The following is a 24,546-nucleotide window of genomic DNA, read 5'->3' as shown; positions in this document are numbered from 1 at the left end:
ATTCATTGACTGCAGCAGAGAACCAGAAGCTGCCTGTTTTATCACAAAAAATATATCCTTTTCGATGCAAAATGTTTATTTTTCTCTAATAATTGTTTGATTGTGACGTTAAGGAGCGAACGGCCCTTTCTCCGAGCTTCTGTTTCACGATGCCTTGCTGTTACCACCATGTGTAGTTGACACGTTTCACGGGTAGATTTCCACCATTTATCTGGCTTTTAATCTGTATTGAACTTTAACACGGCATATTCGAGGTGCAGGCTGCGGAGAAAGTGGCTTGTAGGTTTATCATATTCTGCTGTGATCAAAGAACAAAACATCTATCAAAGGGAGCTGAGATGCTGAATCATTGCTCTGACCTTTCCAGTTCGAAGTGCCGTAGTCAAGACCACTTCAGCTGAGTCCATCATAAAACTAAGAGTGGGTTTATTTTAATCCAAACCCACGGCTAATGATTGTTACATGTAAGATAAAACTGGGAAAATGAGCGCTAAAGGCAGCTGTGTTTGGATAAAACCAAGTAATGGATCAATTAATGGCCTAGTAGCAGACTGTCCTTTAAACTTGATGGAGAATCTGAGCACAAAATCATCATTTTACTGTAAGACAAATATATTATACTCAAGATAATCATGTACAGCAAATTCCCAAATGAATCTAGCGTACAGTTTTTTGTTTTGCAACATCAGGTAATTCCCAAGTGTACAGCAATTAGTAAATAATTTTTTTAAGCTTCTTAGATTGTGCTATGTAAATGAGCAAAGATAAAGCGCTTGCATCGCTTGTGACAGCTTTTCTGCTTTTTCTTTCATCTGCTCGCTGTTGAAATAAGCATAAAAAGAGCCATAGACGGAGATAATTTTTCACTCTGTGTTGTTAAATGATGAAAGTGGATCCTGTGACAACTGTGAACCCTCAAACCACACAGTCACCCGTGAATGAATTCAAATTCCGGGACATTTTGCTTGTTTATGCAGCTTTTTTTTAAAAAAAAAAAAGATTAAAAGTATCTCTTTCACCACTTTGTCACAAATGTAAGCTCATTTGGCAAACAGGGTTCCCCAAGTGAAAGCAGCCCAGCACAGGCTGTTTGAAACTGGCGAAAAAATATATTTCTACAGTGTTTCAGGGTATCTCACTGCCCATTTCTTATAATCCAAAGTAATACCCCCCCCCCGTTACAAAATTGCCGTGTCTGGTTTTATTTGTCTGCTGTGTGTCCTCAGTTTTCAGCCCTGTGTCCGAGTAGGAACACATGTGACCGCAGCTCTCCACATTGCAATGACAGTAAATATTGGTCCAAGTTGAGTGTAGGTGCACAAGCACGCACTTAAAGCAGAGGGTGGGGAAAGCTGGAATTCAGCCATCGAACCTGCCCGGCCTTTTTTCCCTCCACATTCTCGGCAAGAGGTTTTTTTTTATTTCTTTCCAACTCAGTACCTCAGAAATATAATTTTGTTTTTAAAAGAAAAAAAAATCAATGTAAGTAAGCTATATTCCGAATCCTGCTTGGCTTTCCAACAATTTGCATAGTCATAACGGCGTCGGGTGTTTTGTGCGGGAGAGGGCAGGTGAAAACAGGAAAAAAAACCTGAAGAAATCATCAGACCCCATTGCGCGCTCACGTTCAATTCACATCCAGTAAGATCAACTCAGGAAGCGAAATTTAAATTCAAACAAATGGTATGAGGACATTGTGTTTATATTCATATACTAAGAAAAACACACTTTTATTCCAAGTCCGACAAATAGACAGATGTTCACATTTTTAAGGTGGCTCAATCAGAGTTGAATCGAACCTTGAGAGCCCACGTGGGTTCAGGGGACAACGTTCAGAGCGATCTGGTGCTTTGAAGGTCATTTCTTTTTGGATTTGTAAACCACGCAGACCTGCCTTCTGTGGATGGAATGGTGTTGAAGGAGATCTGAAAATGTACAGAAATGTATGGTATTAATTCATAGGACAATAAACATTAACACAAGGCTTTGAGAGCTCTGACATTGCGGAGACCATCTCCAATGGAGAGAGTGTCTTCAGCGATGCAAGCGGCTCCTGTAAGAGATAATATAGTGTTGAAACTTTATGGAAACTTATAGATCTGTCTTCTAACCAAGTGGCCCAAATAAAAGGCCACTTTCATTCCCATGTTCATAGCTGTACAAACCTCTGCTTCTAACATTTTTTTTAAATTGTTTGACTCTATATTTACTGTTAGTACCTCTAAGAATCTGCTCATTTATTATTACTTTTTTTTGTTGTTCATATTGTTTCTACGGACAAATTTAACGCTAGATTCTGCAAGCTTATTAGTGTAGGATTTTTTTAATCGATCAGGGATGTTTTGCACCATGCACTGTCGCTGGGTAGATATGAAATTATTAGATTATTACAATTAAGAAAAAAAAAACAGAAGTTAACTGTATTTTTTATTTGTATTTCTTTTCTTTTCAAAATCGGTCACCAACTGTCTCTGTTACAAGGTAGAAATAAAACATAGAATTTGTATATTTGTGTCTGGTTTTCTTTCATGACTGCAGTGTGGGAAATATTGAATCTGAACATTTCTTGGCCACGTAAAGAATAGCGGCTGGAAAAAGACTCATGCAGCGGCACCGGGAACATAGTACTGTAATTTTTACACGTCTTTTCTGCCTTTAGGCTGATTTGTTCTCCTTTTTTTTTTTTTTTGGCGTAGGCTGACTTCACTGTCTATCAAACACTCCTGCATGAGTCAGGAGCATGGGTGGCCTCTTTTTTCTTTTTTTTTTTCCTGTGTGTGTATTCACTTATTTATTTATTAGATGTCACCTGGCTCAGGCAGCACTCAAACACTTCACCATATCAAAGAAGAGCATTTCATTTGGCCATGTAAGTGTGAACTTGTTTAAGACAACACAGTCTTTCTCTATCCACACCTCCAGCTTCTTCCTTCCTCTTCTCTTTTAAAACTGGGGCGGAGGTTGGGCAGCACTGTTTGCTTGCTCTACGTCTGTCTTCGAGGCCTGTATCATTTCCCCTTTGCTTATCTTTTATGGGTTTTTTTGTCACTTGCTGGGCTGATAAGTGTGAAGCACGCTGGGAGTGCGGTGAGAACATTTCAGAGGCAATGAGCCGTAACAACTGCGTTAAAGAACATGTTAGAGTGGTTACTTGAAATTGAGCCACAGTCCACAGTAGAAATAGGAAACAGATGATGTTTGTGAGTTTACAGTTTACAGTTTTTTTCTGGTGATACAAGGCTAATCTAAATTGTTTTCTCTCCTGTGTCAGTGACTTGAGAACTGGTGGAAAAAAAGTTTTCCGAGGATGATCTGAGTTCCTTAAATTTTTTTTCCATCTGTGAAAACACAGCAATTTATTTTTTCATGTGAGAGAGGGAGGAGGAAATATTTTTTGAGGAAGAAAGAAATTCATGTGCATTAATATTTCAGGAGGAATCTTCTTTGCCTCATGTGAAACTGAGTGATTTTTTTTTCATGTGTGAAACCAAGTTAAAAAAAAACAACTTTGGAGAAAATACAAATGTTTTGTAAGGCTCATTTAAGTTATTGTTTTTGTAATACTCACTAGAAGGAAAAAAATGTCTTTACTTCCCCTTGGGACTTCCGTATGAGTTATAATGTAACTGAAAAAAGCTGCAAATTTGTAAAAAAACAAAAAAAACAAAACCAAAAAAAAAATTGGCAGCCATCGTTCCTGATGAAACACCGGATGTGGGGTTATTTGCCGTCCCTGCAACATTCACATCGGGTGGCTGGTGGACTGATGCTTGTGATGGTCCTGTCGGTTCATGACGATGCAGCCTGATGTCCTCCGCAGTGGAGTCGCCACCTGTCAGTCCATAAATAACCCTCTTGATTTATGAATCAGACTTATGTGTGAGTCTTCATCAGACTGCAAATTTAAAAGCCGAACAATAGCTTGGGTGGTGTGAACAGGCTATATAAATGTATGAGCAGCTAAGAATATACAGTGCTAGAGTCACTGGATAGTGACAGGAGAGCCTGATTAATGTGTTCACAAGGGTGAAGGATCTGAAGGGTGCAAGCGACTTCCCTCTGGGCTAGGGAGGAGAAGGATAGACTCATTAATAACTGTAAACTGGATCATAATCTGTAATGGATTGATTTCTTCAGCCACATGAAATCTCTCGGCAGAGCTTTTGTGGTGACAGGCTGATGTTTTATGATGTTTTGTGGGAGCTTAAATGCCTTGACTCCCTTAAATAAAATATGCAGTAACACTGCTCTGGATTGTTGTCCAGCCGGGCATCTCGATTTCCAAAACATTTCAACTCTCGAGTTACTGGCAAGATCCCAGTCCTTCCTCGGTATGCTCTGGTTAAATATCCCTTGAGGGTGCAGCCATTTGAAGGGTTTTATTGGTAAACTGAGGAGTATGGATGTGATTTGTATGTATTAAAATTATAGATGTAGTGTCTGCATCTTAAAATAGATTTGCAACAAGATAGAATAGTTTAACTCGGGATGGCCCAAAGTGGCACCCACAGGCCAAAGCTGGCCCTCCAGGTGCTTCTGGCTGAAAATGAAGAAAAAGTTATTAAAACATTATATTAATGTCTGTATAAAATGCTCTTTAGATATGTCGGATCCCTTTTATTAATGTTTTTTTTTCATAATCTGAACATGGCGAGCAGAGACAGTTTGAGCAGGAGGTCAGTCAGTTAATGGAACTGGGGCTCCAAGTAGCATTTTGCATCACCAAACAATACAGTACAACAGATGTTTGCTTTTGGCCTGTAGCCCCATTAAGTTTCACCTTCGCAACAACTTTAACATCTGTTTTAGAATGTCAAGATCTGCCAACCTGGACTTTGACACAATGGATTCCAAAGGCACAATTTTTATCTAGCGATCGGGGAGTCAGTATCAGTTATCAAAGATTTGTATTTCAGACAGTGTGGGAGATGATGTGGTGATGGTGTAAACACATGCAATGTAAGCACGACCCAAAACCTTCAAATTTGATTGATTGGCTATTTAATAAATTTGCGCCTCAAACTCTTATTAGTGTTTTTGATGTTGTGAAGCCCCTCCAATTTATGAGTGTTATTCAAAGGTCTATGATGTAACAAACAAACAAACAAACAAACAAAAACCTTGCCCTATTAACATGGACCACATTGTGATTTCAGCTATGAATCTTACATTACTCATTAAAACTGGCTTATTATAAAAGCTCTCTGCTTAATCCTTTGTTACAGCCTGTCATTTGTAATAAATTGTCCAAAATTAAATCATATCCCTCCAAAACACTTACGCAAGATCTTTATTTAGTCACTAATTAAAATGTTATGTAAATAAAAAAAACTTCTTTACAAGCCAAATATGGAAAATAGTTGGTCATAAGATGAAACAAGTCCCACTGTCTTGGAATATAATGTGCATTAATGTGGTTTTGAATGGCTTAAAATCAATACACACTTTGAAAATATCTATATGATACAGTTAAGAATCTAACAAATAAAAGAAAAACATCCCCATGACAAACAAAAAGATATATACCTTTTTAAATTGAATCATTTATCTCCTTTACTACCATAAAACGTGCTGCCATTTTGAAAAAAAGATGTGCTTTGTTGGCCTCACTTTTGTCTGTGGCATTGCCAGGAAGCACAAGATGTGCTTTTTCACAGTACATTAGGACTCAGATTGACTGCATGGTGTTTGAATTCAGTGTCATGTCTCCCACAGAGGACAAAAATGAATGGCCAGGTCTCCAGGGCTGGGGAGCTGCACGGGTGAGGCATTTCGTGAAATGCTTCCTAGCGTCAACATAATAAACCGAAACCCATGGCCCCACCTACAAAATACTGACCAATCAGAGAGCCGAAAATATTGCCACTGGGTTTGATTCGTTAAATTGACCTTGACCTAAGCGAATAGCGCATCGCGGGGGCGTGGCCAAAAATAGTTCGGTTGCACTGGACAGTGCCCATCAACTTTTGCTACTAGATGAACGTTGTGCAAAGCTAGCTAGCAAGCTACATAACATATAGGCCTACAATTTCAGCTAATTTGTCGTCGTGCATGGTGCATGTCTGTTTTTGTAATTTAGTCTCGGATTTTCAGTCATCAACAATTCAACAATTTCTAGAAGTGACGAGGAGACTCCATTTTCGTACGCGCCCGGGGTCCCCAGCAAGACGGCGGAAAGCTAGCTGGTTATGTTGCTAGGCTAACTTTCCCTGCCAGGCGAACGGGAGCCAGAGCAAGCGAGTAGCTTGCGATAAATTGTCTATCCGACGAGACTTTCGTTGACTACTAAAGACTCCCAGGTACGTTTCGAAAACCGCATTGCCAGCATGCATCACTGTGAGATTACATCGCTGCACAGGTCAGCTCACAGTCTCTGAATTTGATCAACAATCTGATGCAGTCATGTTAGCTCCGTTAGCTGCGGACCGCCAGTGCTACTACAGCGTTAGCTTCCCCACTCCTCAGCTGATAAGCTAGCGCATATTGCCAGCAAGCCGATGTGCTAAGCTAATATGCCTGTGAAACAAACGGGTATCCCAGTGACAGCCCTAACTTACACCCGACATTACATTTGCCGGTTTTTACAAACAAAAGATACAGATAGAGATCGGGTTGTAATACGGGCTTGTGGGCCAACTTTAGCAAGTGATCAAGTAACTATCGTTAATGTTATGCCAGTGCTATATCACTCGCTGACTGGATCAGCTGGCGCGCACAACTCATGATGATTGTAGTTTGTTGTTGTTATTGTTGTTGCTATTGTTGACACGGCGTTATTTTGACCCTGTGATCGCAGCATGCTGATGGTGGGAGGCAATGGACGGATGCACTAGAATGAGTGTGAAGGAGCTGTGTGAGACCGATGACCTGGCCACCGGTTTGGTGCTGGACCCTCTTCTGGGTTTCAGCACACATAAAATGAATATCAGGTAACCTGTCACTCAAGAAAAGCCAGGGCGCGCATTTACACTGTAATCAAGCCGAATTAACATCTTACAATAAACAGTTGTTGCAGAACTATTCTTACCTTTTCTGTTCTGTAATTTTTGTATGTTTAATTCGACATTGATTGACATGTAATGACACCCAGACCTGTCCCTAAGGTCTCTTGTTAACTGACGCCTATTCCTAAGATTGTGTGTAAATAGCAAAAGTTCACTGTCCTATATCTGCAGGTTACTCTTGCTCAGGGTCAGCTGCATTTACTATTTAAGTGGGTGTATTAAAAACTATTGGTTAACTCACCACAACAATTGAACTGCAGGAACTGTAATAATATTGTGATTTGTTTCCACCATGTGCTGATTTGTGCTTCTAAAACATTGTGGCTGCAAGTGTGATGCAACTTGATTTTCTGTGCAGGAAAGAATCTAATATTCTATGATAAGATAATGCTAGCTGTTAGTATAGATTAATTTAAACATTTTTTTAAAGCAAGTTGAATTTATGTTTTTAATCTTTTCTAATTCATTATGAAGGTAGATACGTTTTCTGACAGATTGTAATATTCAAATACAATTGAATGGTTTTGCTGGGAAAGATGCACAAAGAATTAACAATCCTATTCTCAATTTAAACATGTCTTTGTGATTATATTTAGTCTTGAATTTAACTGCTGATTGATTTAGTTGTGTTCATGAGCTTAGGTTCTCTGGGCATATCAAGTAATGGAAATGAAAGAATGAATTTTTATCAATATATTGTGTTCTCTTTGATCATACCAAGAAGTGTTAACGAACAAGCCTGAACACGAAAGTGTAACATGATTTAAAGCATACATGGGGATGTAGTAAATCTAAAAATCAAGACATCATGCATGTCTTAGACAAACACCAGCTGTGTTCAGACTTTATCCTGTAACTTTTTCTGCTCTTCTTTTTTGCTGTCATTTGCCTTTCTGTTTTAGTCCCCCACCAGAGATCCGGCGATGGGGTAATCTCAAAGAGACCCTGTTGCGCTTTCAGCGTACGCATGACTTCAATGCTACGTTTGAGGCGCTGACAGTCGGTGAACCGGCTGGCGACTACTTCAATGCTTTGGGAAGCCATCGTCAGGAACTGCTGAGGCAACATGTAAGAATATGTTGACAGATTAGAATGAATAAAATAATCTAGCAAAAAAACTCATGGATTTCTCCCTCTTTAAGTATCTGTGCATAGAAACCTACAGTTGATTCTTGAATTTGTCCCTTGAATGCAAACTAAACATTCTTTGATGTCTGCAGGTGTATCGCTACCTCAGTGCCTTCCTGTTGGATAGTGGTATCAAGATAGAGTCCTGCGACAGATACTCATCAGAGACCAATGGAGCAAAGATAACCTCAACAAGGCACTGGTAATCCCTCACACTCTTAACATTGTATCTCTCAAGTCTGTGTGTAGATGCACTGAGTGCTGTATGTCCTGGACTGCTTTTTTTTTTTTTGGTTGAGAGTGGATATGTGATGCTTGAATTGTTCCTCCGTAGGTTTGCAGGAGAGCGGGTGGAGGTCCTGCTGGGCTGCATAGCAGAACTGAGCCCCGCTGACAGTGCTGTCCTGAGGGCAGGAGTCAACGACTTCAGTGTGATGTATTCCACGCGCAAACGCTGCGCTCAGCTCTGGCTCGGGCCTGCAGCTTTTATTAACCACGGTGCGTTTGTGTGCATTCATGACTCATTCTTTTCAACACTCAAACAAATTTTCATAGCTGATAGGAGCACCACCACCTGTGAGTTTTATCAGCACAACATTGTCACCTGCCGGGCGTAAATCTTAAAGGCACAGTTTGTGATCCAAATGTCAACACAATGTAATCCAAATACCAACTTTCAAAGAACAAGATTAGACGCTGCCTCTGTTCAACAATAAGCCTTTCTTTTTCTAATTATGTTTGTTAATGATTTCATTACTTTCATACACAGATTCAGTACAATACCTTGAAAAATAGCAATATTCAATACCACAGCAGAACTGCCACAACATTGAGGGACTACAATTTCAGATTTTTTTTTAATTAAAAAAAAAAAAATTATAAAGTCTGTACTGTATGTGAATCATGAAGCATCTCAGTTTGTTTACTTCTAGGGTGTGTCAAGAGGGGTGAGGAAAAAAAAGCAACTAATATCGACATGTAAATATGAGTATTTCAAATATATATTTCAGTACTTTTTGACAACACCACTACAGAAACTTCTGAATAGAGAATTGCTGTTTATGTTCATTGATCAGAATCCAGACACATCATACAATCCATCTTGTTTAGTTATTTTTCTCCATGAGTGTGTTGCTTCATTTCTGACTATTTCATTAGCATCACTCCTCTCAACACAATTTAATTAGTTGGTAATTTATGTTAATTGATTCATTTATTCTTTGATTGAGAGAAAATTAGTCTCATAACCACTAAAACAAAAATGTAAGTGGTTCCAGCTTCTGAAATGTGAATATTTGCTGATTTTTGATTCATCAGTTGCACAAAAAAGGACATTAAAACCAGTCCTCTGGGTGAATGTGATGAACACATTATATTTTGTATTGACCAAATGATTAATGCTTTAACCAGAAGAGAAAAAAACACAGATTGATCAACAATGAAATAATATTTAGTCGCAGCCCTTGTCCGGTTTATAATACACTTTTCTTTTTTAAATTCATAATTTCATTATGTGAACATTTTGTCAAACATCAGTTATAGCAGTTAAGCACAAGCACAGTGATCTGTGTCAGCACAGTGTGAACAGAATTGTAATGTATACGAAAAGTCCAATGAAATTATAGATTACAGTTAATTCTTCGGTCCACTCAGAGCTTTCTGACAAGATCTCTTAACACTGAGAGTTAATCAGCTTATCCTTTGAGCCTTTGCAAAATTAATTTAACACAAGCAAGCCGATCAACAAAGGGCTGAGTCCTTTATTCATTGTCGTGATTTAATTAATAACTTAAAGTCTTTTATCTTTTTGTTTTTCTCTCTTTATTCCTCCTTCCTGTATTGAAGACTGCAAGCCAAACTGCAAGGTAAACAGCAATATTTATTAATTACATGCAAGACTGAATATGTTGAGATTGAAGTATTACTCTGACAGATATTTACATCTTATTGCACAAGTTGAGTTAATTATATTGAAATGTTGCATGGTGAAATTTATATTTTAGTTGCAGAATAACACCTGCTCTGTGTGTATCCCATGGGCCACCAACCTTTTGTCTTCGGCTGATTTTTTTTTCCTCTCTCCCTTTTTCACCCGCCCAGTTTCTCCCTGGTGAGAAGAATATCGCTTGTGTTGAAGTGATTCGACCCATCTCACCTGGGGAGGAGATCACCTGTTACTATGGTGCCAGCTTTTTTGGGGAAGGCAATGAAATGTGTGAATGCTGCACCTGTGAAAGGTGTGTCCACCATCCGATCAGACAGTGTCTGTTTCATAGCTTGTTATTTTTATTTCTCAAAAGTAAAGAGTTTGTTATGAAAAAAACTGGCAGATGTTGCAATTTAAATTTGTGATTTTTAACTATTCTTCAGGAACGGCGAGGGGCACTTCAAACATCGAGGGAAGCAGCCTGAATGTGAAGAAACAAAGGACCCTGTGGGCCAAAAGTACAGACTGAGAGAGAGATATCTTCGTCATCACAGAGAGAAGAGTCACTTTCCTGCAAGGCCGATAATACCAGGATTACACTCAGGTATCTTTAAAGGTAACCACTTTAGGATTTTCTCTGAAATGGTCTTTCTCAAAATACTTGTTAACCGAAAAACAAAAAGTAGCACTACAGAAATGGCTCAAGACGCACTAACAGGAATATTAGCTGCACAAGGCAATTACACAGCAGTAATGTCAAGAATAACAGCTCATAATGCTAAAAGCTCAACAGTTTACTCATCACTTCAGTGGTTGTTAAATGCACCATCAAATTGAAAGCCGTAAGGCCAACCATTTCTGCTTATTTGTACCACTCAGCACAGAATGTGTGCAAACTTTGTTGGAAATTCAGCTTTAAAACAGCCATACATCCTGATTAAGACAACAAAATACAGTTTAATATACTTTTTGTAAAAAGTCAGATGACACAGATGACTTTATATTTACAACTTTAGTGATAGACCAACAACACAGAGCTCAGAACTGTCAGAATTGTTAGATATAACCTGTTGAAGATCTAAGAATATTCACTATGATTTTGAAGTTCTTACCACAAATGTTTTTCTATTTTTGCTTGTAATGTAACCTGAATGATGGTGACAAATGTGCAAACAATTATGGTGAAGCTTTAATCATATTGATGGCATCGTTGCATGTATAAAACATGATGGGATTCAGTGACCTTTTTAACTGATTTGCAACTTGCATTGTCTGCCTTGGATCATTTCCACTAATCAAGTCCAGCAGACGCCTCTTTGTACTGTTTTAGATCTGAAACAAGATCAAGCTAATGCAGTCAGGCAGCTCTTAATGAACAGTTTTGTCTCACTCTTTGGAAATGACTACATCTATATTTGTCTATGTCCACGGTAGCCTCTTAAAGCACATGTTTGAAATATGATCTACAGGTACACTGGGCCTGTTTTAGAGGGCAGATCGTGTTGCTTCTTGACGTTAGGAGTCAAATATCAAGAAATCTGCAAACAAGTTCACTGAAATAGCTTACGTAGCTGGTATGTAATATTAAGGGACTTCTGTTTACCTTGTTTTAATTAGTTTATTAGGACAGAACAGTAATTCAGCACTTGATGGAGCATATACTTGTGTAACCACAGAAAATTAAGAGGTGTACTTCAAGTTTGATGACGTCTGTGAAAAAAAAAACAGCATCATGACCAAATTGTTTAAAACTCTAAAATAATAATTTTAGGGGATAAAACACAGTTCTCAGTCCAAATAATAAGATATGGACACACACACACACACACACATCCAGCTACTTAAAATACGTGAAATAAAACAGTGAGTAATGATAGTTAAATAAATGGTAATAAATAAAACAGGGCACTAACCACAGGTATTGCAGAACTGCAGAAATATTATCATCGATGTATTTCACTGATGCTGACTGTAAATATTACAGCATGAGTGTACGCCCTGAATACTTTTATCCCTCACCTTTTTTCAAGCATCAAGTGCTTTGTTGGCACCACAGGCTTCCTCGATGTGTTCTGTTCTGTAAATTATTGAATAGATCACATTTAGTGAGAGCAGTTTAATGGGTTGGTCACTTGAATCACATTTTTTGTGATTCATACTATAAAATGTCAATGTTTTCATCGTGTAAATAAGCTTTATTTTCATGCACTGCATATGTTGATTAAACATTGACATTAGCAAAAGAGGTGCGCTTGTATCCAGCAGCTGCAAGTTTAACTGCTTCTTTGTTGTTGTCTTTCCTTCATAGCCATCCCTTCAAGGAATTCCTTTACCCAGCAGATGAGGAGAAATGCCTTGAAGAACAGAAAATTTTGTCAAACAAAAAAGTGGAGACGAGAGAAGCACAGACTATCAGGAAAGCACCCATTGAATTCCTCTACAGTCAAACAGTGGAGGACGATTCCTCATTTATCCCAAGTTACTCTGAAGGACCTTACAATCAAAGTACGACGCCACTCAGTGGAATTCTTACTCAATTGTAAGGATCCAAAAAGCAAAGAAAGAGCCTTACTTCAGCAACTGGAGGAAGTGAAGCTGAAGGGTAACGAGTTGAGTGAACTAAATTCGACTGGTGAAGAAAATAGCAAAAGTGAGGTAAACTTGAAGCCTTTCACTCTAAATTCCTCCATGTCTGCCCATCAGAAAAGTAGACCTGCAGCAAGAAGCGCAGGCGTTAACGGAAAGTCTGTTAAAGTTGTAGATAAGCTGGCAGTTCCGAGGAGGACCTCTTCGAGAGAAAGAAACATGGTTAAAACCCCAATCACACATCAAACAGGGTCCAGTAAAACAGTCAACACTACAACTGTTTGTCAGCCTGTTGAAATTGACAATAACTGCAATGCATTAAAAAACGAGACGATTAAGAAAGCTACAGCAGAGACGAATAAGAAGGCAACAGCAGACAGCAAAAACAAGTGCAGCAAGGACACAACTCAGAATCTAGCTGCTGAACAAACCAACAAGTGCAGCAGCGTTGAATCCAGCAGCACCAACACGGCTCACAATCAAGCAGCGGAACCGTCGGAGCTAAAGCCCACCGGAGCTTCATCCCTGTTAGAAGTTTGTCAGAGTGTCACGGATATATTGCAGAAAGCTGGGGACAGTGGACTCATATCACTGAAGCAATACCTTACAGTCAGCCTAACAAGGTTATCAGTGCCGCAAAGCATAGAAGCAGAAAAGGCCTCTCAATACAAGAAAGGAAGTGTGGTGCTAAAAGGAAGGAGCAGGCAGGTGCATAGACCAGCGCCTCTGAGAGTACAGGCAGAAAGGAGAGTGTCCAGATCGCAGCAGAAGCAGGGAGGCAGTTCAGAGACCGGTACAGCTGAAGGTAACAGAGGGGTGAGGGAGATGTTTTTCAAGGCTGTAGATAAAGTAAATGTAAGGAAGCGACAAGCAAGTGAATCTGTTGGTGATTTCTCCCACAGGGAGAAGGGGGCGACTGACAAGGTTATCGAAATACAAACTTTGTCAGAAGGAAAAGATGATTTACAAGAGGAGCAGCAGGACATTGTAAAAGGCAAAATTGAAGGGCTGGAAGAAAAGAGAAATGCAGCAGTTAAAGTTGTGGAATGTAAAGGTAACAAAGCCCTAGAAGAGTCTGAATGTAAAGAAATGTCCAGTGAAAAACCCAGAGGGCAAAATGATAAGCAGGGTGCTAGAAATGAAGTCAAAGAAGCATGTAAGGAAGAGGGAGTTGATAGGCTATCAGAGCAGAAAGCAAGGTGTGTGATTAAACAGCATGTGTGTAGGCATGAAGAAGATATCGTCATAAAGCAGGCGAAGGTTCTGCTATCTGATATTTTAAGAAAAGATAAATCCCTAATAGATGAAAGATTACATGCAGATATTGTAGGAAGAGGGGTTTCTACCTTGGCCTCCAAAGAAATACAGACTGCCGAGGAGGAAGAAGAAGAGACTGAAATAAATGGAGGCAGGTACCAGTGTTCGGTGCAGAGGAGGATTATGAGACGACGAAAGATGAGGCCAAGAGCAGCGAAAACGAAAGCAGAAGGTAAGCAAAGCACCAAGGGACACTTGAGCAAAGACGATACAGCTCCAGCAAAGACGGAGCTGAGTAAGGACACTTCGCAGCTTCAGTCACCACAGGGACATATTAACCCACTGGCTACCTGCTTCAACCCACTACCTCATAAGACACAAATTTCAGAAAAAGCCACAACTAATCTGTATTCAGAATCCACTCCGCAGGCACACATACAGTCCAACATACCTCTGAAGAAACGTACGTTTCGCAGTTCTGTGGAAATAGACTCTGATCAAGTTCTGAATTCTGCTTCAGATCAAGCTCCTAAAGAACTCATTGAATTAAATTCATCGGCAGAGCTGAGGCAGGGTCTTGGTACGTGTTCAGAGGACAGTAGCGAAGTGAAAAAAGATGTTAATGGTAGAGTGAGGAGAACAGAAATCCAGAGGTTAACCCCCAAAAGGATCACAACTTTTAACCGAGTGCTTCGGTCCCGAGCTAATGAAGTTCAAGGAGGCCATTTATTGAGGAAAGTTCAAAAGAGTAAATTAGTGAGTAAACAGGATGATATCGTCAATACTGAGACACTAGAGTGTGATAAACCTCCAGAGGACAAACGAGACGAAGATCCTGCTGAAATCCGAGAGCAGTGTGGTCGAAGTGCAAGTCCAAATGAATCTCAAACAGATGATGAGGTGGAAAGCTTAATCCAGCAAAGTGTTTTGGAGGACACTAAGCCTGAAACTGATTTTAAGATTCGTTTTAAGAGGAGGAGAGGGAGAGTGTGGGAGATGCAAAGAGCAGGACTTGAAGATATAGCATTAAAGATAGAAAAGGGAGATGAGTTGGTGGCATGTGATCCTTTTAAAGCCATCATGGATTCTGTATCAGTTTTAAATATGGAGATGGAGGCAGCCCAGGCTCATGTGCATGCTAGTAGGAAGTCAAAGAACAGGTTGCATCGTTTGAAAAGAAGAGGTGAGAGGCTTTGTGGCTCCAGGCATGTCAACGATGGAAAGTCAGGAAATGAACCTCATATTGTATCTGGAGCCAGTGAAACAGCTGATGACAAAGTAGAAATGAAAGAAAAGCTTGATGGAGACCTTGAGGATGGAGTCAAGCTGCTGGCTGAAAAAATCGAGAGTCATAGAAATGATGGTGACGTGTTGTCAGCTGTAGGGCAAGAAACCAAAATTGAAGATCGTTTAAAGACTTGCTGCTTGTTTGAAAGTGGGTCACAACAGAAACTGCAGCCTGAATATGATTCAAATGGTCTTCCATTACCTGTCCTTAAACTACGCAGAAAGGTTGAGGATATTTGGGAGGTGGACAGCAAAGAGGAGCTCAGAGAAGTGGAATTTAAGATTGAGCCTGATGTTAAAAAAGAGATGAAGGGTCACATTTTTGCAAAACAAACAAAAGGATGTCTTGATTTCAGCAAGCTGAAAGAAGAGTGCCCATCTTCGCTGAGAGTGAACCGCAACTCAGCCCTCCTGAAAGCAGAACCGCCTCCATTTTCCTTATCTCTGTCACCACTGTCTCTGTCTTCCCCTCTTAATGACAATAAAACTGAAGCGATATCTTCAGCTGCACATACAGTCATTGAAAGGCCAGAGATGAACAGCGGAGGAAGGAAACCGAGGCACAAAATGGAGAGACCGCGCAAGTGTGGGCCTGTAGAAACACCCACCACTTGTCTTAGTCACACTCTCCAACAAATTGACAACAGTCTCTCGAAGCTCTCCGAGGGCTTGTGCTCATCTCAGACTTTGGAAAAGCCAACAGCTTGCTCGGGTGCTTCTAATTCTGTCATCCAGCCTCCGTCCCAGTCTCCTCCATTCACAACAGCAGATAACATGCTGTCCGGTGAGCCTAGCTTCACAAACTGCTGCGATGATATTCTGGACTTTCAGTGTCTCAACTTTGAGGGGTATTACCAACCACAAAATATACTTCCATCCTCCCCATCAGATTTGTGTTCACTGGATCCACCCACAGATCCTTTCAGCAGCCCGCTCTCGCACAGCCCGGCTGATACATGGACCACTGAAACACCATACCTTGGCCCTCCCAGTCCAGGAAATAACTTTACCAGTGAGGATCTGCAGTTTTTCCCAGGTTTGATTTCTTCCAAAAGTGACTCTGTTCCTCTGGAATGTGAAACGAAGGATAACTCCAAAGACAGAAACCTGCCCAACCCCAGTTTCAGTTTTTCAGCTCTTGGCAACTCTGACTTGGCTGCTAGAGATCGTATTATAAATAAAAATCCAGGAATGAGGCTGCCCAGAGAAGACCTCAAATCTCAGCCCATATCGGTAGTTGGCAAGCCTCGTTTTTTTGGTGCAACGTCATCTTCTGTTACACTTGAAACTCCTGCTGCTTTAGCCCAACACCCCTTAAACGTCAAGCCGAGCACCAGTCAGTCAAAAACCCAGCCCCAGTCTAACCTTAGGGCCCAGGGCCCCTTCCATCGTGTATCCATTCCCAACAAACCCCAGCCTTTTGTAAGTAGTCAGCCAAACACAGTCAGAGTGCCCCAGAGTTGCTTAACAAAACCTGCCCCAGCACCTCAAATGCCCAACAAATTACTCTCTCCTCAACTTTTCACTGTGAGAACTCCCAATCATCCCGACAGCCCCTTCAAATTCCACGAGAAAAACTCTACAGTTATTCACAGGGTCTTAAAGTTTCAAGGGGGCAACCCGAGTCAGAATTTATATAGTGCACCTGGTAGAGACACCATGGCTGCTGGCAGCCCGACCGTCACATCCAGAACACTTGGTCCGAAACAAGGTGATCTCGAGAAGAAACTTGGCATTAGTGCAGACAGTCATCATAAAGGCAGCATCACGCTTCAGGGGTTTGGAAAAGATGTCAGCCATCTAGTTTCCCCGAACAACCCCAGCAGGTCCAGCCCTCATTTCAACAAAACACACTCCTCTTTCCCTCAGTCTTTTAGTAAAATTAAGATGTCATCTGACAAACATGAAAGTGTCGACATGACATACAGAAACCATTCAGTGCTGCAAAGACCCTTCTTTCCTACCAAAATGTCTGACAGTTATTCTTCACCTCAAGAAAAGATTTTAAGGCAGGATAAATCCACCATGCCGACTTCAGACAAGCACCAGCCATGTTACACCCAGCAAGACCCTTTTGATTTTAGTTTTGGCTCCTCTCTTTCGCCCATTTCTCAGCACAACAGCCCCCAAGTGAACCACAGTACACCCCCTGGTACACCAGCACCAGCAAACAAGAGTCAGTCCTCAGCCTCTTTCCCTTACGGCTATCAGGGTCCTCCATACGTTCTAAACTTCAGTGGAGATCATTCGTTGACCCTGGGTCTCAGGGACGGGGCTGAGGGTTATTCTGGATTAGGCTCGACAAACTACACCTACCACTGCCTGATGGAGCCTTCGGGCACCCAAGGGCGGCTGGTTCTCGAGCCCTGTGGACCTCAGCTTTCTAACCCAGCATCTTTTTCCTTGGGCGGGTTTTCAGGGCTCAAAGGGCAGGACGACCATTGCAGGAAGGACATGCAGCAACAGTGTCAGCCTGGAGACCATCAAGGGCCACCACACTATGGACCTGCTACTACGTCTCACTCCATGGGTCCTGCAAAACCCAAGAGAGTGAGGCTAGTGGTGACGGACGGCACAGTAGACTTAGATCTCCAGTACTCAGATTGATTTATACCCACCAGTGTCACCAAGTGTGGATCCAAGAATATATTTTGGGGGGGGGGGGGGAGTTTTGTAAACACTGTAATTCAAAGTCTGCCAGTTATGAAATCCCGCTGACTGATTGACACACATTTTTCTAAATCATTATTTTGGACTGTTAATATATAAATTACTTGTACAGGGTTTTCTGTACAGCGGCCGCGTTTTAACTACTGCGTGATTTTGAAATGAAATATCCACTACAATTTGCCGAGAATACCAAATTAAGAATGCGTAAAGAGAACAAAGCATTAATATATTTGTGACAAGGAGTTTGAACTATAACGCCCTGTAAACATAAAAAAAAACCCCTTTTACTGTACTGTAACATAGCTGTATGAATTTTCTATACCATGTATGGCAGTAGAGACAGGAGCACCATTATTGGTCGCTGGTACTTGTATTGGTTTTAAAAGGCAGCTTTGTGCCTCAGTCTTTGATATGTTCTTGTGACTTTTTGAAGCACCTGTTTAAAAACAGTTCACCCTCGTTTTTTATACTCACAGTAAGCTCTTTTCTCATGTCGTGTGTGTAAAATCTGCGTGCCAGAGTGTGCATGCAGTTGGCAGGCAGGTCTCGAGGGATCAAAGTAAAAGGTGTGTTATGGTACCTGATTGTGTGATGGTTGCTCTACCAAAATTTAGTAAGATCGTTAGTCGTTGCAACAATGAGCGGTTTGTGCATGAACAGTAAGGTGATTTCCTGCCGTGACACAATATATATTCTGAGTGAAGACATACCTATGTGAATGAGTGAGTGAGTGGGAGAAACTGCAATATTGCTTCTTCAGGCCAGTTAAGGCAAAGTACAACATGAGAACCTTTTTAATGAGATTGGATGTTTTAAGAGAAACATTGCGATATTTCCATGTTACATTAAGAAAATTGACAATCTTCTGACAGAGTAACTAACTTTTGTCACTTCTTGGCCTTTTATTTTCAAAGGTGTTAATGATTATTACATGGAAAGAACAGAAAGAAAATTTGTTCATCGACATCAATGGTTACAGTCTCTGTTATTTTGTTGTTGGAGCTACACATTAATAGGTGTTTATATTGTAAGCAGAGTTATTTGCTGTTGGCTGCGCAGTCACAGCGAGCACTCCCCTCATGTCATGATGTACTATATGTTAAACCCTTTTGACATTGATGGGGAGGAGTGTTGGGTGTGACTGCACAGCCATTACATTACTACCATGAAATGTACTGTCTTGATATGGAAAGGCCAATTATTTATTTTAATATCCTCATCCTTGAAATGGTGCTTTAATGTAATTTATATTTCACATTGATTGTTCAAACTATTAAATGTTTTTTATTATTATTTAATGGGACAAAATGCTGAGCTAAATATTTACATTGAGAATTTAATTTCAGAGCCTTTTTGACATGTTACCCAGTTTTTCAGTTGTTACAGGTAAAACTTTCTCTGTCTCTTTTCTAATTGGCAGTTAGTCTTACTGAAAGTCTGCTGTAGAAATGTACAAATGTAGCCTATATAATTAAAGACGCTTAATTCTTTTTTTGTATTTTCTCTCTTTGACTCCTCTTTGATTTTAATTGTCTGCGTTTCTCTGGATGACATTGTTTTCACATAGATATTTCACATTATCGGCGCCTTTTGAGGGACGTCCGTTAAATAGTTTTTGTGTAATCCTGCTAACAATCCAGCCAACAAACCGAGACATGTGAGAACGTAATCTCCTTGGTGGAAGTAATTATAAATCCATTAGTGGTACAACTCCTTCAGTTGTATCAGAGAAAATTGAAGTGAATGGATGAAGACAAGCTTGTTAATTTGATTGGTTATCTATATAATCTATTAGTTGATTGATTAAGACATCCATTTCAATACTTGTACTACTTCTGAAGGCTGTGATGCATTTGTCACTTTCTCTATGTGCCCAAATATATTGACATACCTTTACATTCCATTGTAATTTGGATTTAGATTGAGGCTTCAATGAATGATTATTTTCTTGATTAGAAGTGTCATAAAATATTGGAAATAATGGAAAGTACCATATAATTTGCTTAAATGGTCTTTACCTGACATTGATTCATAAAACTAATACATATAAATGGTCAAAAGTAACTAAGACCCTAGTAAAATAATTTGGGTAATCCCTTTTATCCTACTTTATAGACTACTTCTTGGAAATTCAGAGGTACGCTTAACATGAGAAAGCTTTCAAATATTGATTAAAAAAAAAACTCTTATATAATCAACTATAAAGTGATTATGTATTATGTACTGAGCTACCCAGCAGTGTATAAAATAGTTAGAATTAGACCCACAAAAAACAACATTAAACTAATGCTTACACATTAATCCATTGATAAGACATTAATATATGATTCTTCCATGATAAACACTTTTAATTTTGTTAATTTGAGTATTACTTAATGCTAACACAATGTGGCTCTGGTACTTTTGCCACTGTTAAATAGACACTAAGATGAAATGTTGACATTTGAGCTGTTCTTGTGGCCTTACATATTTGTCATAAGCTGCAGTGAAGACAGCAGAGAAAGTTGTTTACACCTGTCGCTTAAGATTTTCTTCTGTATTCCTCTGGTTGATTTCAAAGCTGGGGGCGAGGGCTCATCCTCCTGGTGTGGAGCTCAGTGTTTCCCTCCTCCCCCTCTACCTGCGCTTTCATCCTACCTAACCAGCATTTGTGTTCTTTGCTTCGATCCCCGCTTCTCCTCCAGTGCGTGACCCACTTCTGCTTTTCTTTCCAGCTCTCAGTAGCAGCAGAGCAGTTAATTCTGGTGCCAAGTATACCAGTTTTTCTCATAATGAGGATGGAAAGAGAGGGAGGGATTATCCCTTATAGTAGTGAGGGAAGGTCTTGGAGATGGTTCAGTTAAAGGGACAGAAAAACCACGGGGGGAAAAAAAATGGTGACACACACAGGATAAATATTTAAAACAGTGTTTCTCTGCTGTCATAACAGAGTACACAGGTTTATGCTGCATTGTTTTATGCACCCATTAAATCTATTCCAGTTTATCAAAAGATGACTTTTAACCAGTGGTGGAAGATCCAGTCAGCTGTAAGTATTAATATTAAAATTAATCATCTGAATCCACTATATTGTTATATATGCCATTAAATTGTTAATTGATATACTTCTTGGTGATCTTTGGTCTTGAAATGATATAATATATTGTACCCTTTGGCACTCTTTTCTTGGTACATATATATATATATATATATATATATATATATATATATATATATATATATATATATATATATATATATATATATATATATATATATATATATATATATATGTGTATGTAAAACGTTATTAACATGATGAGAAACTAGAGGCAGCAGCTGTCCCATAATTACCAGCTGCGACAGCGAGGCAGGTAAAATGTTTTCACCTCCTGAGTCAGCGCGCAATCGTTTCAGAATGTGGTCCTGTTCGCACCTTGTGTGGTAGAAATACCACAAAATCATTATGTGTGTTTTGCCAAAGGTCCTCTTTGGAGCCGGTGTTTGTCAGGGTTCGTCCGCTCTGAGCTGCTGTAGAAACATGATGGTGCAACGTTGTGGAGGAGGGTGGAAGAAGACCCGCTCCCTCTATAGATGTAAAAAGCTCAGTCTAAGGTAACACAAACACAACATTTTTTACATTTCCTTGCTTATACAGGAATGAAAACATAATTATGACTGTTATCTTACGTTTATGCACCTACACACCGGACCTTTAACATCATCTACAGTGTTGCTTTTCAGGATTCTGTTTTGCTAATTTCCCCAATTTTAGATTTGTCATTAAGGTGTCACCTCACTGTCTCTTTACCACTCTTGTCTACATCCCAGTTCCATTAAACCTTAACCCCTATATATGCATCAAGCTACATGGCCTTGCTCCCCATGTTCAGAACTCTTGGGATATCATGAGATTTGAGTGTTACATGGCAGAGGTAGCTGTGTGGAATGGCTGACTGATTTCTTTTCTATAGTGCTGGAACAACCAGCAGCAGCAGCAGCAGCAGCAGGAGCAGTGCAGTCACCCTCCTGGTGAAAGAGCAATGAAACACAAATGGTGTGTGACCCCCCCCCCAAAAAAAAAAAAAACGAGAAGAGGGGAAAACACATTGAGAGAAGAGAGAGCTTTGGAAAGGTGCACTGGCATCGCACATTATTTCCCAGGTGTCAGGTGTCAGAGGCTCCAAATGACTGGTGACCGGCGGAGGTGTCAGTGCATTAGTGTAAATTATGACTGTAACAAAACCCTGTGTGTCTGACGGAGGGGGCTGAATAAATATGTCAGCTGCACAAGCAGGGATATTGCTCTTATCATTATTATGGCCATCTTTCTTTATTAAGTCGGTCTGTCTGCCATTAGGGCGACTCCCCCGTCCCTTTGTGCCCGCTAACGTCGTGTGTGGGGCTTTTGATGAAGCACGGCAATCGCTTTTAGCTCAGCCCGCTTGCTTGCTTGCTTACTGTCAATTAATACTGTTGGTCCAGCCGGAGCCTAATGAAGAGAACCCACCACAACACACCTGCTCTCACTACATACACTCCATCAGTCAGAGCAGCAGCACCGGCAGATGCAGCCTGACTAATCAATGCAAACTCAATTTAAAGAAAACCAATAGATCGGATGGTGTGATACTTTTAATACTGTGCGCGAAAGTTACCTCTGCATGAGTCACCGGCTGAACGAAGAGGTGGTTAGCCCCCGCTCTGTTTGAGGTTTTCATTTCATTCACGTACATTTCCAAATGCCCAGCTCAGAGCTAATGGATGGAATGTTAATGAGAGAAAATACAGTGAGGGATGTTGATTTCTGTAGTTATTAATGTCAGCATCGAGAGCTGAGACGACGGGGTCGATGCAACCTTGAGTGGAAGCGCAGGCTGCCTCACACCGCCTGAGATATATGATGCCAGGGCATCTGCTTCACACGTTTTAACACCGTGAGACAGGCGGTATGTTATCTCTAGTCCAGGTGCTGGGTGGCAGATTCAGTGACAGGAAAACTGGTGATATTTAGCGCCAAAAGGTTTGCCGATCAATCAATTAGTCGATTGATAGCAAGCTGTAATGTCCAATATTTGATTGATGCAACTTCTTGATTGTGATATATTCTCCTGATATTATCTTTGGAGCTGTAACATCTTGAGCTCCCTGATAGACATTTTTCACTGATTTATAGTGTTTATTTAATTTCTTTAAACTGATTGATTACTTGAGAAAATAATTGCTAGCAAACCCAGACACATTAAACCGACATCAAAGACCTGACTGACCGCCACACTTCGCCTGTGCCTCAGCCAAAAAAGCTGCACTTGAACACACCGCGAAGACTACAGCTGATGGCCAACTCTTTGCTTAGCTTTGTCAATACTTTAAAAAATATGTTAATTGATCCGCCCACCTGCTACCAGCCAGCCAAAGAAGGAGGAAATGATATGAAGACTGAAAAGCAGAAAAGCAAGAAAAAAAGGTTGCAAATGGTGAAGAGGAGACAAATAAGGAGAAACCGCACGGTGGGCGCTCAAGGGGTCCTCCTTTTTTTTCTCGGTGTCTCTTCTTATGCAATGACTCGCTTCGCTGAACAGCCAATCAAACCACGGCCAATTGAACTTGCTTAATCAACCAAAAAGTTACCAATGGATACGCTAGACACTCACCGATTGGTCCTGATGTTGGCGTGTCAGGACCCCGAACGTCAACGTTTCAACCCAACAGATCTCAAATTGTCTAGAAACATTGTTTCTCTAGAAGGGAGGAGGACAAAAGAAAACACAATTTTTGTTGAAAAAGCCAACATTAGACGAGATTTACATGAAATGCTTGTCAGTACCCACGCCTGAGAAAATGGCAAGTAAATGGCTTCAAAAGTCGACCTGATGGATGTTGTTCAGAGTGATGAAGGAGAGCTTGCCATCTTAGATTCTGAAACCAGAGATTCATTTTGTCAGCGTTTGATGCGCAAGTGTAGCACTCGTCAACACAGCTGTAACCAGACAGCTTTCCCGCAGAGGGAATTTTCCAGGCAGATGTTCTTTTTTTTGGCATTTTCTGGAGCTCGGGGGATCTCAGTCGAATAATCCCACCAAAGCTTCTGACTAACCGAGTGTCAAGACAAGCCAGTGCAGACTTTATATTCATCACCCTGAGCAACACGAGGGAGATCTGACTGCTGGAAAAAAACAAAACAAAAAAACATCTGTTTTCTCTGTGATCATTGTCATTAGACACGACCAAGATGACCCCCCCCCCATGCCCGAATATTAAAGGGGTGTTAGCTCATCAAAGGCTGTGAGGGGAGTTTGACATGCTTCACTCACCGATGATTGGCATAATGGAGTTGATTTCTAATTGCTATTCAGTTCAGCTCGTCAGGCTCCCTCTCCACCCACAGTCCTCTCACCCCCCTCTATGTATGGTAATAAGCATTGCAGCAGTGGCTTCCCTCATCCTCTTATACACATCTCTTTCATTCCTTATTCATATTTCTGTGTGTGTGTGTGAGAGAGAGAGAGTGTGTGAGAGAGAGAGAGAAAGAGGAAGGGAATACACACACTACTGCTGCAGATGCTGCTCTGTATCTCAGACATGGATACAATCACTGGATTTATAGGATGAATTAGGAATAAGATTTTCTTTTTGTCTCTAATTGATGTGTGTGGTTTGGTTGTTGATATTGTGTGGTAATCTCATGTGTGTGCGTGTGTGTATTTG

General features: G+C 40.4%; 2 protein-coding genes across 5 annotated transcripts in view; both read left to right on the top strand.

The window, feature by feature from the left end:
* The first annotated feature begins 5,940 nt into the window (after positions 1-5,940).
* Positions 5,941-19,362, top strand: kmt5c (lysine methyltransferase 5C). Of its 4 annotated transcripts, none has more exons than XM_037088265.1 (10): positions 5,941-6,299; positions 6,797-6,929; positions 7,907-8,072; positions 8,225-8,334; positions 8,467-8,630; positions 9,978-9,997; positions 10,233-10,369; positions 10,503-10,675; positions 12,368-13,450; positions 17,609-19,362. In XM_037088265.1, the coding sequence occupies exons 2-10, from the start codon at positions 6,817-6,819 to the stop codon at positions 17,794-17,796; spliced, it is 2,154 nt and encodes a 717-aa protein (XP_036944160.1). In that variant the 5' UTR covers positions 5,941-6,299; positions 6,797-6,816; the 3' UTR covers positions 17,797-19,362. The 4 variants fall into 4 exon arrangements, with proteins under 4 accessions (XP_036944160.1, XP_036944161.1, XP_036944159.1 ...); XM_037088266.1 differs by lacking the exon at positions 17,609-19,362 and adding an exon at positions 13,548-13,784; XM_037088264.1 differs by having other exon boundaries at positions 10,503-10,663; positions 12,368-19,362.
* A 2,009-nt stretch (positions 19,363-21,371) lies between these two features.
* Positions 21,372-24,546, top strand: part of shank1 (SH3 and multiple ankyrin repeat domains 1) — an 81,660-nt gene continuing 78,485 nt past the window's right edge. The window contains exon 1 of the mRNA XM_037088257.1: positions 21,372-21,453. The gene's annotated coding sequence lies outside the window, so the exon portion shown is untranslated. The remainder of the gene's footprint in view (positions 21,454-24,546) is intronic.

The sequence above is a fragment of the Acanthopagrus latus genome, chromosome 23, assembly GCF_904848185.1.
Source record: "Acanthopagrus latus isolate v.2019 chromosome 23, fAcaLat1.1, whole genome shotgun sequence".
Taxonomy (NCBI): domain Eukaryota; kingdom Metazoa; phylum Chordata; class Actinopteri; order Spariformes; family Sparidae; genus Acanthopagrus; species Acanthopagrus latus.
The sequence above is the reverse complement of the archived record's forward strand: the minus strand, read 5'-3'. Positions and strand labels throughout refer to the sequence as shown.

Bases quoted from the DNA above. Each gene is read 5' to 3' on its own strand.
- kmt5c (XM_037088263.1), top strand. From the start codon at position 6,817: ATGGACGGATGCACTAGAATGAGTGTGAAGGAGCTGTGTGAGACCGAT. The intron at 6,930-7,906 runs GTAACCTGTCAC...TTTCTGTTTTAG, and splicing joins ACACATAAAATGAATATCAG to TCCCCCACCAGAGATCCGGC. The intron at 10,370-10,502 runs GTGTGTCCACCA...ACTATTCTTCAG, and splicing joins GAATGCTGCACCTGTGAAAG to GAACGGCGAGGGGCACTTCA.